At 37.6% G+C, this 15639-nt stretch overlaps 1 protein-coding gene across 1 annotated transcript; it reads left to right on the top strand.

Moving 5' to 3' along the window:
• The first annotated feature begins 716 nt into the window (after window positions 1–716).
• LOC130956934 (uncharacterized) lies at window positions 717–1475 on the top strand. The gene has a single exon (XM_057883863.1). The coding sequence runs from the start codon at window positions 717–719 to the stop codon at window positions 1473–1475; it is 759 nt and encodes a 252-aa protein (XP_057739846.1).
• The last annotated feature ends 14164 nt before the right edge of the window (window positions 1476–15639 follow it).

The following is a 15639-nucleotide window of genomic DNA, read 5'->3' as shown; positions in this document are numbered from 1 at the left end:
AAATACAAAATGTCTGAGAATGTTGGTTCAGGGACAGGGTCTTCGCTTCCTAGAATTCCTAGACCTACACCTGCTGTTTCTAGGAGGAAAAATGCAACTGAAAATAGAAGTGATATAGGATGGAAACATGGGATTGATGTTCAAGGCAATGGTAAAAAAGTGAATTATAATTATTGCTCAAAGACTATAAGCGGAGGGATTTATAGATTCAAGCATCATCTTGCCGGTACTAAAGAGGATTCAGAGCCTTGTGCTTCAGTACCTGAAGAAGTGAAGGCTGTGATGTTGAAAGTCTGTGTGGAAGCTAAAGAAGCATCATTGAAGAAGAGAAGATTCGGTGATGATGAGGATTATCCTGAACAAACAGAAAAGGAGAAGGACAATTCTCAACAAAAGGGGAAAGATATTCGCAACTTTGTCACAAAAGGAAAAGGGGCTCAAGTTCAATCAACAATAAATCAAATGATGAAGAAGGATCTAAAGGAACAATGTGATCAACAATGTGCCATATTTTTCTATACAAGTGCTATTCCTTTCAATGTTATTAAGAATTCCGAATTTTTAAAGTTTTGTGAGATGGTTGGGAGATATGGAATTGGCTACAAACCCCTTCTTACCATGAGTTAAGAGAAACCCAATTAAAAAAAGCAGTGAACAATGTTGATGAAATGCTTACTGAATTTAAAGCAGAGTGGAAGAGAACTGGTTGTTCAATCATGTCGGATGGATGGACTGATAAAAAAAGGCGTAGTATTTGTAATTTCTTGGTGAACAGCCTTAAAGGAACAGTTTTTCTTTATTCATTGGACACTTCTGACATCTCGAAAACAACGAATAAAGTTGTCAAAATGCTAGAAGATGCCGTAGAATTTGTTGGTGAAGAGAATGTAGTCCAAATTGTTACAGATAATGCTGCTAATTATAAGGCTGCTAGAGAAAGAATGATGGAGACTAGAAAAAGTTTGTACTGGACACCATGTGCTGCACACTGCATAGATTTGATATTGGAGGATTTTGAAAAGAAGCTAAAGGTGCATGAAACAACCATAAAAAAGGGAAGAAAAATCACCACTTTTATCTACTCCCGGAGTATGCTCATTAGCATGTTGAGGAATTTTACAAAGGGAAAGGACTTGGTTCGGCCAGGTGCCACAAGATTCGCCACTGCCTATTTGACTCTCACTTGTCTTCATGATAATAAAGGACCGTTGATGACTATATTTACTTCTGCTGATTGGAAGACAACTAAGGTTGCATCAATGCCTGAAGGAATAAGAGTCCAAAACATGGCCTTGGATAGTAGGCTATGGAAGAATATTGTCATATGCCTCAAAGCTGCTGCTCCTCTCATTACAGTCCTTCGCTTGGTTGATTCAGATGAAAAACCAGCCATGGATTTCATCTTTGAAGGCATGAGAAACGCCAAAGAAACAATCAAGACTAACTTCGGTTGTGTTAAAAAGAGATCATCTTGAGTCTTGACTAATTGAAAGCTTTAATATTTGATTATCAATGTATTATGTTACCATGTTTTCTTCTTATATTTAGTTATTTATTTAATTTTCTTATTTTTATTCATTTGCATTGTTATTTTTAGTTATGAACCTATATGGGAAATTATTGATGGAAGGTGGGAAAGTCAATTGCATAGACCATTGCATGCAGCTGCGTATTATCTTAATCCTCATTATCACTATGAACCAAATTTCATGGTTGATGATGCTGACATTAAGATTGGTCTATATAGTTGTTTGAAAAAACTGGTTCCTAACCAGGAAGAAAGGAAAAAGGTTGGTCTACAGCTTCCTGACTTTCATTATGCTAGAGGCCTCTTTGGTAATGAAACTGCAAAGAGTAGTAGGAAGACCATGCTACCTGCTGAGTGGTGGACTTCTATAGAGATAGTTGTCCAGAACTAAAGAAGTTTGCTATCTGAGTTCTAAGCTTAACTTGTAGTTCATCTGGTTGTGAGTGTATTTAGAGTGCATTTGAAATGGTAATTCCTTATTCCTTACTTCCTTAGAACTATTCATTATTTATTTTAATTTTAATTTTTGTATTTTTATTAACTATTGGCACTATATGTTTGTAGGTTCATACAAAGAGAAGAAATCGGTTGCATCAAAAGAAAATGAGTGATTTAGTGTATGTGATGTATAATTTGAAGTTAAAGAGCAAGTAAATTAGAAAAACTCCAGAACTTGAATTTGATGCAGTGCATTCTGATGATGAGTGGACAACTGAGGATGTTAATGAAAATATTGCTGAAAGTGTTGAGCATTCTCACTTGCCAACGAATGATAATACTAATGATGATCCAAATAGTAATGAATTTGCTATTCCAGGTATGAATAGTAATGAATTCAACATGGGTGAGGGAGGTGAGAATGAGTTTATTGGGGATCCACAACAAAATTTAATAGAGGAAGAAGATGAACATGTGAATGATGATGATGATTTTGTTGGCCGTGTTGAACCTGAGGCTGAAAGAAATGATGTTTCTGATGAAGATGGTGAAGATGATGATGTTGATGCCATGGAAGATGAAGATATTGGAGGATTTGAGTTTTAGAGTTTATTAGAAATTTAATTGTTGCTTTGTTGTTTTCTTTTGTGTTTTGGTTATGTCTTATGAACATTTGATTGTGTAATTGTGTGTTTTATGTTGAACTAGATAGATACTTGTGAAAGATTTAAATGTGTGATCCAAAGTACTTGTTGTAACTTGTAATTTTAGTATTAGGTTAATTTATTATGTGTTTTCATGTTGAAATTGTTAGGTTTGAATGTCTATATCTGAGTAAATATATATATTATACATGATATATATATTTTTTTAAAAAAATGTATAACAGGTAAACTCGTACGAGTCTACGAGTCGAGTCTAGGTCAACTCCACGAGTTTAGCTAGACTCGCGAGTTTGACAACCTTGAAGAGAGGATTAGCTACTAATAGCTCAAAGAATTATAAAATGGGTATGAGAATGTGAAAGGAAATGAGAAGAGAAGAAGAGAGTCCGAAGACCCTTCCTCCCAAAAGTCTTTTTTACAAAGGTTTTTTGGATCTTGAGCCTTGGGAGTTATTGTGTTGATGGTTATGTGTTTGATTAGTTGGGCTTTATGAACATTAGATGTGATTTAAAATTCATGTGCTTGAGAGTGCAAAGTTTGGCATTTTAGGTACTCATTAGAAGCCAAATTGAAGCTCAAAGTCTGGTCCTAGAAGGTGGCATTGTTTGACAGGGTTTGAGGTGCCAAATATGGCATATGAAATGCCATTTTCTTGTCTTGAAACCCCCTTGAATTGTTGAAGGCATTGCTAAGTAGAAATGCTTCACAAAGTGGCGTACAAAATGCCATCTTCTTGCACCATTTCTTGCCTGCATGGTTTGGCGTATGAGATGCCAAAATAGTGGCGTTTGGGGTGCCAAAATGGAGAGGAAAATTGAGTGCTTGGAGGTGCATTGTTGTGGTGTATGAGGCGCCAAAATGAATGGCATCTAAGGCGCCATTTCGGTCCTTAAAATGGAGCTTCCTGGAGGGTGCATCATTTGGCATATGAAACTCCATAAGTGAGGCGTATAAGATGCTAATTTAGAGCTTGATTAAAGCCCCTGGGAGTTGCCTATGATTTGGCATACAAAACGCCAAGGTTGTGGTGTACAAAACTCAATTTGAGGTCCTTAGGAGGTGTACACTTCCCAAAATGAATGTTCACCATAAACTATTATCTATCATTGGAAAGTTTTGGATGTTAACTTCCTAACGTCGCTAAAAATGCTTCATTTGGACCTCTATAACTTAAGTTATACTTGTTGGAATATGAGAGGGTAATTGTCTTAGCGTACAATACGCCAAGAGTATCGTGCAACAAAGAATGGTAATTTGCACCCTCAGATATATCATCCACTATAAACTACTATATATTGTTAAAAAGCTTTAGAAGTTGACTTTCTAATGCTACTAAAACCGCTTTATTTGGACATCTCTAGCTCAAGTTATTTTTGTTGGAGTATAGAGAGGTCAGGGTTACATTTCTCTTTGAACTTCCTTGGGCTTTTTCCAACTCTTGCTTCCTTGGGAGTGTGCTTCCTCTATTAGTGCTTTTGTTGCTTCTATTTTTATTATTTCCTACAAAAATTCATAAACTTAAGGCAATCAAAGTAGTATTCAAATTAAGTACTAAAACACTTCATAATTGAGCATAATGCATTAACTTTCTATATCAAATGATATAGAAAAACTACTCATGATGCACATGCATCAGTTACTACAGAAGATTCATTAAGGGTGTTTCGCAGATTGCATTGCCAATGACTTAGTTAACTTGTAAGGATGTGCCGTTTGTGTGGACATCTGAATGTGAGAAAAGTTTTCAAACTCTGAAGGAGAGGCTAACTACAGCGCCAGTGCTTGTGTTGCCTGAACCTCACGAACCATTTGAGGTTTATTATGATGCTTTGTTACAAGGTCTAGGGCGTGTGCTGATGCAATGCTGGAATGTTGTGGCTTAGGCTTCACGACAGTTAAGGCCGCACGAAGTAAATTATCCGACTCACGACCTGAAACTTGTTGTGGTTATGTTTGCATTGAAGGATTGGAGACACTACTGTATAGAGTGAAATTTCAAGTCTTCTCTGATCATAAGAGCTTAAAATACCTCTTTGATTAGAAAGAACTAAATATGCACCAAAGGAGGTGGATGGAACTGCTGAAGGATTATTACTTTGAACTGAATTATCACCCGGAAAAAGCTAATGTGGTGGTCGATGCATTGAGCAGAAAGTCTCTAACCATCGCTTGGATGAAGATTAAAGAAGAAGAGTTGTTGAGTAAGTTTGTGGATTTAAACTTGGGTGTTAGAAAAGTGGTTGGGAGTATGTGCTTGAACCATCTGCATATCTCTAGTAACTTTAAGGCTGAGATTCGAAAGGCTCAGCAAGATGACCAGGAGTTGCAAAGAATGCTACAAGTTATTGAACAAAATAAGCAAAGAGATATTCCCCAAGATAGAGAGGGAGTTTGGAGATACAAGGAGAGGATTTGTGTGCCAAATGTGGGAGATTTGAGACGGGAAGTATTGATAAAAGCTCATAAGAGCATGTTGTCGATTCATCCTAGAAAAACAAAGATGTATCACGACTTGAAGGCAATGTTCTAGTGGCGCAGAATGAAGAATGACGTGGCAGAACACGTGTTTAAGTGTTTGACGTGTCAGAAAGTGAAGATTGAGCACCAAAGGCCATCCGATATTTTGTAACCTCTTGAAATTCCATAATGAATGTGGGAAGGTATCGCCATGGACTTTGTGTTGGGTTTACCAAGGACTAGAGCAGGATTTGATGCGATGTGGGCAATTGTTGATCGGTTGAAAAAGTTTGCTCATTTCTTGCCTATCCGTATAACTTATTCTTTTGAGAAATTGGCAAGATTGTATATTAAGGAGATTATAAGATTTCTTGGTGTGCCTATGACCATAATGTCGGATAGGGATCCCCAATTCATTTCAAGATTTTGGGGAGTTTTTCAGAAAGCGTTCAGGATTCAATTATGCCTAAGCACGGCGTATCATCTTCAAACCGATGGTCAATCGGAGAGGACAATACAAACTTTGGAAGATATGTTGAGAGCTTGTGTGCTGGACCAACCGATGAGTTAGGATCATTATATGCCGCTAATGGAGTTTGCATACAACAACAGCTACCATGCGAGCATCAGAATGGCTCCGTATGAGGCTCTGTATGGGAGAAAGTATCAATCTCCACTATGTTGGTATGGGACTGGAGAGGCAAGTTTATTGGGGCTTGACTTAGTGGATGGGACGACTAAACAGATTAAGAGGATCCGAGCTAGAATTCTTACCGCTTAAAGTTGTCAAAAAAACTATGTGGATCAAAGACGAAAGCCTTTAGAATTTGAAAAGGGTGAGCACGTATTCTTGAAGGTTACTCTGACTACGAAAGTGGATAGAGCGATAAAAACAAAGAAATTGAATTCCCATTATATTGATCCATTTCAAGTTCTGAAGAGGATTGGGCTGATGGCGTATTAGATGGCCTTGCCGCCTCATCTTTCAAACCTGCATGATGTATTCCATATTTTGCAACTTTGGAAGTACACTTTTGATGCAACTTATATGATAGACCCTGAATAGTTTCAGCTGAAGATAAATCTGACTTTTCAAGTGACTACGATTAGAATTGATGATGTCAGCACAAAAAACTGTGCAAAAAGAAAGTTTCATTAGTAAAAGTGGCTTGGAGTCAAGCCGGAGTAGAGGAGCATACCTGGAAATTGGAGTCGGATATGAGGGCAGACTATCCACAACTCTTCAAAGGTAATTAAATTTTGAGGGCAAAATTCCTAATTAGGTGGGTAAGATATAAAATCCGGTTAAATTATAATTAATAAATTAATTATGAGTCAATGATATGTAAAATCCGGTTAAATTATAATTAATAAATTCAATTTTGCATTTTTGGTTATATGGGTATTGAAAAATTATGATTTTGATGCTTTGGGGGAAGCTCAAGTACAATCTCAAGTGAGATTTTAACTTGAGGTTGAGCGGTAAAAGGTAAGAAAGCCCAATCCCTTGTTATCCCTAATTTTGAATAAGAACCCTAAGATAAATGATAAATTGATTATGTTGATTTGAGTGAAATGGTTTAGTTGCTTGTTTAGAATTAATTTTGGTGTGGATTGGTGCTGAGCTTTTGAATTAGAGAAAAATTTATCAAGCTTGGAGGCTTGGGTTGAAGTTTGGTTCAAATTGGTGAGGAAGAGATTCAAGAGTTTGAAAACTGCCGACATTGAGGTACATGTTTAAGTTTTGGGTAGGCATTATGTAAAGTTATGTGAATGCCTAGGTTAATTGCCCTAAGATAGGATTGAATGGAATTTGCATGTGCTTGTGATTAGTTAGGTGAATGCTAGTTGTTGTTAATTGTTAAGAATTGTGAATTTAATGTTGTTGAGATTGGATATAACTATGTATGATTGGGATTAATTGTGATATTAAGAAATGAATGGTATTTATTTATTATGTTGATGATTGATGAGAAACTTGGGCTAGAGGCCGTTACTGGATAAGTTGATGAAGTGTAAAATAGATAAATTGGTGTGTTTTGTGATTTGGTTGTAATGTTGAATTTGGTACTCAATATGTGAAATGTGTTGGTTTTGGATTGTTGAGTGAAATAGTTGAAAATGAATGGTTGATTGGATGATTGGTTTGATTAGGCTTGAATTGATCGAAAATTGATAATTTAGAGTAGATGAGGCTTGTAAATGGTTTTGGTATAGTTTGAATTGATTTGGAAAAAAAGTTTGTGAAATTGAGCAATTGTGTGGAAATTGGTGAAAACCTATTTTTTAGCCAACATTGATGGGCTGTAACTCGACGCTCGGAGTTAGGAATCAAATAAAATTAGTCTTAAATTAAAGCTATGTGAAAGATCTTTAAAACTATATAAGGATGAGGAAAAAGAAAATTTTGTAGAGAAAGTTATGAACAAATGAAAAATGATAAAAAAATCTAAATTCTGTGATTATGCAGCAAACCAGAATTTATGGTATGCGTATCCATGCACACTATGGTTCGTGTGCACAGAACAGAGCGAGTAAAAGTGCTCGTGTGTACGATAATTTGGATCTCGTTCGTTTACTTGGCGACTACTTAGGTTGGGCTATGATTTTTGCGGTTTTTTTAGCTTAAACTAGTGCATTTTAGTGAAAAAATTAGTAGAAAAATAAACTATCATTAATGAGAAAATGATTTACATAAGTTACTTTGCTACTAAGAGTTTTCTTTATCATTAACCCTTAGCCCTTGCTATGGTGCCTCATTAAAATTCCCTCCAAAAAAAAAATCCTTCTCGAAAAAAACCATAAAGTCAGAAAAAAGAGTACACTATGGAGCAAGGTGCGCTTCTAACTGTAGTACCTCTTCATCTTATATGCATGCCATGACCTCGGAAGCTTGTTTTCCTTAAACTCGGATACTTTGTAGTAACCTTTTCCTAAGACTTTGGTGATCTTCTAAGGTCTTTTCCAGTTTGCAGCCTGTAACACTCTACCACACAGAACTTTATGCCTATGATGTAAATCAAAGGTGGTGAGGTGCTATGACTACTAAAATAAAAATATGTAAATAGATATATTTGAAAAATAGTTTAACTAGGAGCCTTGGAAGAAAGGACAATAAAAAAAGACCAAAAACATGTCACACTCGAAAGGCAATTAGATAAAAGGCTTATACAGAAAACCAAAGAGACAAGTATATAAACCGAGGCTCAAAAGATGGATACATAAGCAAGCTCTAAACTCGATTTGCGAAGCAAAGACTGGATAGTGTGTGTGTGTGTGTGTGTGTGTGTGTGTGTGTGTGTGTGTGTGTGTGTGTGTATTACATAGTTTGTATTTCTCCAAATTATACCTCTAGGAGGGACAAAATACAAAATATACAAGGTGGAAAATCTATTACATATATAAATATAAACAAAATACAAACACCAAGTCCCAAAATAGTTCTTCGCTTCCAAGAGTCTCCAAAATGCTCAATGTGATGCATCACATCCTGCATCTGAAAATCACAAATATATGTATGGCATGAGAATCGAGAGTTCTCAGCATGGTAATGGTGCCCACATACATAATATATAAGGTCCCGGAAAAACCAGAGGCAATCCTAGAATTTCGACACTCAAAATTAAACTTAAAGAATAAGCTAAACCATATTTTGGGTATATAATCTAAAGTTTCCAAGTTTATAAATCAAATCCTAACTTAAACCTTCGAATCCTACTTCCTCCAGCCCTCTGAAACATCAGTGGAACAGCCCTCGTCACTTCTCTACCAGACAAGGGGCATCTCAGTTGCACAGACAAACAGTGCAGGCAAGTGGAATAACCACTACTGCTGCTACTACCCAGGCAGGTGTTTAAAGACTCAACCTGGAGCAAGTGGAATAATCTACTACTGCTGCTACTACCCAAACGTCACAAATCAATGACCTGGAGCAAGCGGGGCGAACCATAATCCTTGTTACTGCCCAGGTATCTCAATCATTGGCTCGAAGCAAGCGGGATGAACCACAATCCTTACTACTACCCAGGTATCTCATCCAATAATTCATTTTTAACATCATTATAATTCCTCATTTATGCGCTCATAACATTTCCGCACTTTTCCAATGATCCATGTTAACTTAATCATTAAACACATCTCATCAATACTTCATCATTATCTATTAACTAACATCTTTTTAGTTCTTATTCACCTCAAAACCAGCACGTATATATTTTCTCAGTTAGAACTCCATCCTCTATAATCCCATTCTCTGCCACTTGACATTCCCTATAGGTTCACTCTCTTTCCTAGGCTTAGAAACTAGGTATCGGACCATAAAGAGTGGTTACAGAGGTTTGGAAAGCTAGAAGATTAGTTAAACTTTGAAAAATTACATTTCTGCCAAACAGGGGTTCCAAGTACGCGAGATTGTGCCCGCATATGCGACAGTGTGAAAACTGGCATCTTGCGTATGCGGGAGTGTGAAAACTGGCATCTTGCGTATGCGATTCATGAAAACAACAATACTTCCTCGCATCGCGTGCAAGTGCTCGTGTAAGCTTTCAAAATTAGGACCTCCACGTACGTGGGACACCTGGGCAGTGCCCAATCCCCACGTACGCAGGACACCTGGCAGTGCTCAATACATATCCCATTATTTCACAGCTATCACAACTCGAATTCTCACAAATATTATTCATCATCAATACATAACTCTCCTTAATACCTCTAAGCATTCTCAACCCAAACCACACATAATCATTATTCATTTCAAATCCCATCATCAAAACTCAATATCATCATCATTCATCACACATTCTCATCAACATCGTTATTCAACACAGATTATCATCAATCATTCATCATACATTTCAATTACTCAATCAACAAATTCTAACAACAAGTCACTAATCTTCAAACTTTCATATCATACAACTTATCCTATAGTCATCTAGCCTAAGTTTTCACAAAACATTACATGTTATCTATGAAAAATCAAAATCATACCTTGGCCGATTACTCCCTAGTGCCAAAGCACCTCAAATATCTCCGCTCCTCAAGTGTACAAAGCCTCGAATCCACACCGAACGAAAATCTAGCCTCCACGGTTCGCTTTTTAGTCACCGTCACCAAATTTGTTTCCAAAACATATATCTCACTCTAATTCCACATAAATACCACAAGAATCAAAATAGGGTTCCTAATCATAAATGAGTTACAAGAGCTAGTGGTTTCTCACCTTACCGACGGAGATTTGGGACAAGACCCGACAAGTCCACAAGGCTAATTTGATCCTAAACACCCAAAATCACATAATCCCTCAAAATCAAAATATTAAACTCGAAATTAGGATAGAGTGGCTGAGAAAGAAATAGTGAGGTACTTATCAAATTTTTCTATGGGTTTTGTAGAGGATTCCAAGACAAACACATGACCGCTAACGGCTCGTCAATCGGAGCTTCGGATTGAAAGTTATGGAAGATTGAGTGAGAGGTTAGGGTTTGAGCTCTTGTCCCTTCCCTTTTATGAAGTTTCAGCATGTTTCCTTTTTGATTTGGCGGAAGAAGAGCTAAACTTCAGGCTTATATATTGGGCCACGAGTCCGGTTTGGGCCTGGTCCAATCGGTTCGGTCTGTTTGGCCCAACCTTTAAAATTAATGTCAAAATTCATATTTTAATTATGCCTACCCTTCTAACTTATCAAATTTAATTTCCTAATTTTTTAAATAAAAAATTAATTTATTGATTAACTATTTATTAATTACCCAAAGTTTACACAACCAACTTTCCCTCGCCTGACTTTTGTGCTCTAATGTCATTTCAGATTAGTATAAGATCATTTGTGGCCAAGTTTCTTTTGATGACTCTCTTCTTATACCTTAAGGTCATTCTTTATTTTAATGCTTCCTTTTTTATCTGAGCTTGTTCTCGAATTTTTGGGAGAAGATCAAGTTTTTCCTTTTGAGCTTGGACGTTTCCTACTTTGTCATAGAATCTACCCCATGGGGATTCTTCATTGACTTCTATGGAGATTATGGATTCTATGCCATAATCAAGTCGGAAAGGAGATTCCCCAGATGTTGAGTAGGGGGTTGTCCGATATGCCTACAAGACTTGAGGGAGCTCGTCAACCTATGCTCCTTTTGCGTCTTGTAGTTGGTGCTTCAGCTTGGCCAGTACGACTTTATTTGCAACTTTTGTTTATCCATTGGTTTAGGAGTATTCTACCGACCTGAACTAGTGCTTAATTTTGAGGCTTTCCACCAAACCTCTGAATGCTAAATCAGTGAATTGAGTTCCATTGTCGGTAGTAATGGAGTGCGGAACTCCAAACCGGGTGACAATGTCCTTGTAGAGAAACTTTCGACTTCTTTGAGTTGTGATGGTTGCTAGAGGTTCTGCCTTGATCCACTTAGTGAAATAATCAATTCCAACTATGAGGTACTTTACCTACCCGGTTGTCTGTGAAAAGGGATCGAGGAGGTCTAAATCCTATTTTGTAAATGGCCAAGGTGAAGTAATGCTAATGAGCTCTTCTGGAGGTACCACATGGAAGTTAGCATACTTTTGCTAGGGGAGACATTTTTTGCAAAGTCAACTGTCTCTCTTTGGAAGGTCAGCCAAAAGAAGCCAGTTCATATCACTTTCTTAGCTAGTGACGGTGCTCTTAAGTGGTTTTCGCATATGCCGTTGTTGACTTCCTCTAAGACTTCTTTAATCTTGGAGATCAGAACGCACTTTAATAGAGGAGTAGATACTCCTCTTCTAGATAGAATATTGTGAACCAAGGTGTAGTTTTTCGTGCTTCCCTTATGAGCCTATTTGCTTCCCTTTCTTCTCTAGAGATGATATTAAATTTAAGGTATTCGATAATGGGGGTCATCCAACCCAAACCTAGATTGGAGATAGACATTATGTCCGACTTGTCAACTTTTTTGGCCATTGATGGTGTGTGAAAATTTTTTTGGATCAAGCTTTTATTATTGTCCCCTGACGTGGTGTTGACCAACTTGGAGAGGACGTCAGCTTGGATATTTGATTCCCGAGCTATTTGTCAGACCTCTGCTTTAGGAAATTGAGCTAATTGTTCCAATGTTTCTTCCAAGTACTTCTTCATATTGGAATCTTTAGCCTGATAAATCCCATTTATTTGAGAGGTTATTACATGAGAATCGCTAAATACGATCAACCTTACCTCCCCGACCTCTTTAGCTAGCCTTAAACCAGCAAGTAATACTTCGTACTCTATTTGATTATTAGAAGCCGAAAACTCGAATCTCAATGAAAGTTCTATACGAGTTTCTTTTTCACTCTCAGAATGACTTCTGCTCCACTTCCAACTTTATTGGATGATCCATTTACATATAAATTCCAGGTTGTAGGACTTCCCTAGATTTTGGTGTACTTGGCCACAAAGTCGACTAGATATTGGGATTTGATTGCTGATTGAGTTTCATACCTTAGGTCAAATTTGGATAGCTCTATTGCTCATTGTAGCATTCGACCTGCACTATCTGTCTTTTGGAGGATATGCTTCATAGGTTAATTAGTTCAGACTTTTATGGTATGAGTTTGAAAATAAGGTCGAAGCCTTCTGAAGTGAGCACAACGGCATATGCAAACTTCTCTATTTTCTAATAGTTTAGTTCTACCCCCCTGTAGAGCCTTGCTAACAAAATAAATTGGTTATTGTTCGTTCTCATCTTCTCGGACTAAAGCTGATGCTATGGCCCTACTTGCAACTGCTAAGTACAATACGAGCTCTTCCCCTGGAATAGGTTGGGTGAGGATTGGTGGTTGACTCAGGAAGTTTTTGAAGTCTTGAAAAGCTTGCTCACATTCCCGAGTCCATTCCAATTAGCACCCTTTCTTCAGGATTAAGAACAAGGGTAGAGACTTTAGGGCTGATTCCGCCAAGAAACTGGATAAGGCTGCTAATCTTCCATTCAATTGTTGGACTTCCTTAAGATAAGTCGGGATTTTAATCTTGAGTATTGCTTTACATTTGTCCGAGTTGGCTTCGATGCCCATTTGAGTGAGCATGAAGCCTAAGAACTTACTGGCTTCCACTGCAAACATGCACTTTAAAGAATTTAGTCTCATCCCATGTTTCTTTATTGTGTTCAATACCTCAGCTAAGTCGGACAAGAGATTAGTGTCTTCCTTTGTTTTGACAAGCATGTTATCAATGTAGACCTCCAGTAACTTACCGAGGTAGGATAAAAACACCTTATTCATTAGCCATTGATAGGTGACTCTAGCATTTTTTAATCCAAAAGGCATCACCACATAATAATAGTTGGCATTTGGAGTGATGAAGGAGGTTTTCTTTTGGTTCGACTTGTATATTGGAATTTGATTGCACCAAGAGTATGCGTCCATAAAATACAAGTATCGATACTCTGAACCTGAATCTACCAAGGTATCAATGGTGGGAAGTGGGTATGGGTCTTTAGGATAGACTTTATTCAGGTCGGTATAATCGACACACATTCTCCACTTTCCGTTCAGTTTTTTCACGAGTACCACATTAGCTAGCCCCAAAAGGTATTTTACCTCTCTTATGAATCTGGCCTCTAATAAAGCTTGCACTTACTCTTCCTTGACTTGTGCTCTTTCAAGACCAAGTTTTCATCGCTTTTTTTGAACAAGTCGTAAGCTTGGGTAGACAATGAGCTTGTGACTCATGAGGTCAACGTGTATCCCAAGCAAAGAGATCGAAGTTTGTTGTAAGAAATTAACGAGATTTGATTTCAGTTCTTTATCCGGGTTAGCTCCTATGCTTGTTGTTTTCTCTACTTGATCTCTGATTTAAACCTCTCGGTCTTTCTACCAGGTTGTGGTTGTAATTCTTCTCGTGCTCAGACACCTCCAAGTTCAATGATGTTGACTTCTTTTCCCTTAATGCTTCCATGTAGATTTAAGCTTTCATTATAACATTTACATGCCAACCTCTGATCTCTTCTTATGGTAGCGATTCCCTTTGAAGTTGGAAATTTTATGCAGAGATGAGGAGTGGAAACGACCGCAGCTATTCGGTTCAAAGTTGTCCGACCTATCAATATACTGTAGGCTGATGCCACATCGACCACAATATAGTATATACTTAAAGTTCTGGACTTCACACCTCTACCAAAAGTGGTATGCAAGGTGATGAAGCCGAGAGGTTGGATGGGCATGTCTCCTTGTCGGGATAAGCTCTTTCTCTTCTAACTCGAGCTTGTCAAAAGTAGGTTTGAATAATATGTCGTCCGAGCTCTCCTGATCTACCAGAGTTCTATGGAGGTTTGCATTAGCAAGTATCATTGTAATCATAACAAGATCGTCATGGTCAGGGTTTACTCCTTGAGTGTCTTATTTGGTGAATGAGATTGTGGATAAATTAAAAATTTCGTATTCTTCACCGACTTGGTAGACTTCTTTTAGATGTCTTTTGCGAGAAGACTTGGTTACCCTTCCTCCTGCAAATCTTCCAACTATCATGTGGATGTGCCTATCAGGAATTTGTGGTGCCCGATCTCGTCAACCCCTGTCTTCATCACCTTTCTTCTTTTTTCCCAAATTGTCGGATCTTTCTGCGATGTATCTTTCTAACCGACCTTCTCTGGCCAGTTTTTCTATCACGTTTTTCATATCATAGCAACCATTGATGAAACACCCATATAGTTTGTGATATTCACAATATTTTGTCCGACTTCTGGCTTTCTTGTTCTTGATGGGATGAGGGGGTGGAAGTTTTTCATTATGGCAAATTTTCTTGTAGATGTCAACAAGAGAAACTTGGAGCGGGATGTAGTTATGATACCTTCGAGACTTGTCCGAGTTGTATTCATCATTTTTATTTGCTTCCTTATCTTTATCCCGAGCTTGATAAGGAAAGGTTTTGCCTTGAAATTGGTTTTCTAAGTCGAAAATTTTTCTCCATGTTGATGTACTTTTCTGCCCATTCTTGTACTTTGTACAAAGAGGTAGGATGTCGCTTTGATATAGATTGAGAGAATGACCCTTCTTTAAGGTCATTAACTAACCTCATTATTACTGTTTCTGGAGGTAAATTCTAAATTTTCAAGCAAGCTTTGTTGAATCTTTCCATATAAACTCAGAGTGTTTTTCCGACCTCTTGTTTAAATCCTAGGAGACTTGGAGCGTGCTTGAATTTATCTTTCTGAATAAAACATCAGGTGAGAAACTTCCTTGCGAGATCATCAAAATAAGTCACTGATCTAGGTGATAAGATATCAAACCACTTTATTGCCGCTTTAGTTAATGTTGTCGGCAAAGATTTGCAACGGGTTGCATCGGACACATTAGCCAAATACATCTGACTTTTAAAATTACTGAGATGATGTCTTGGGTCAATTGTTCCATCATAGAGGTCCATTTCGGGGCTTTTAAAGTTTCTTGAAATTCTAGCCCGCATGATCTCTTCTATGAATAGACCTTCTCCACCAAAAGGACTTTCTTTTCGATCTGCATGATTGCTCTTGTTTCGTAAGTCGGCTTCTAACTTCAGAAGCTTTTCTTATAATTCTCTTCGACGTCGTACTTCTCTTCACATGTCTTTTTTTT

This window comes from Arachis stenosperma, chromosome 10, assembly GCF_014773155.1.
Source record: "Arachis stenosperma cultivar V10309 chromosome 10, arast.V10309.gnm1.PFL2, whole genome shotgun sequence".
NCBI lineage: Eukaryota > Viridiplantae > Streptophyta > Magnoliopsida > Fabales > Fabaceae > Arachis > Arachis stenosperma.
The sequence above is the reverse complement of the archived record's forward strand: the minus strand, read 5'-3'. Positions and strand labels throughout refer to the sequence as shown.

Excerpts from the sequence above, each read along its gene's own strand:
- LOC130956934 (XM_057883863.1), top strand. The coding sequence starts at position 717 with ATGTCGGATGGATGGACTGATAAAAAAAGGCGTAGTATTTGTAATTTC.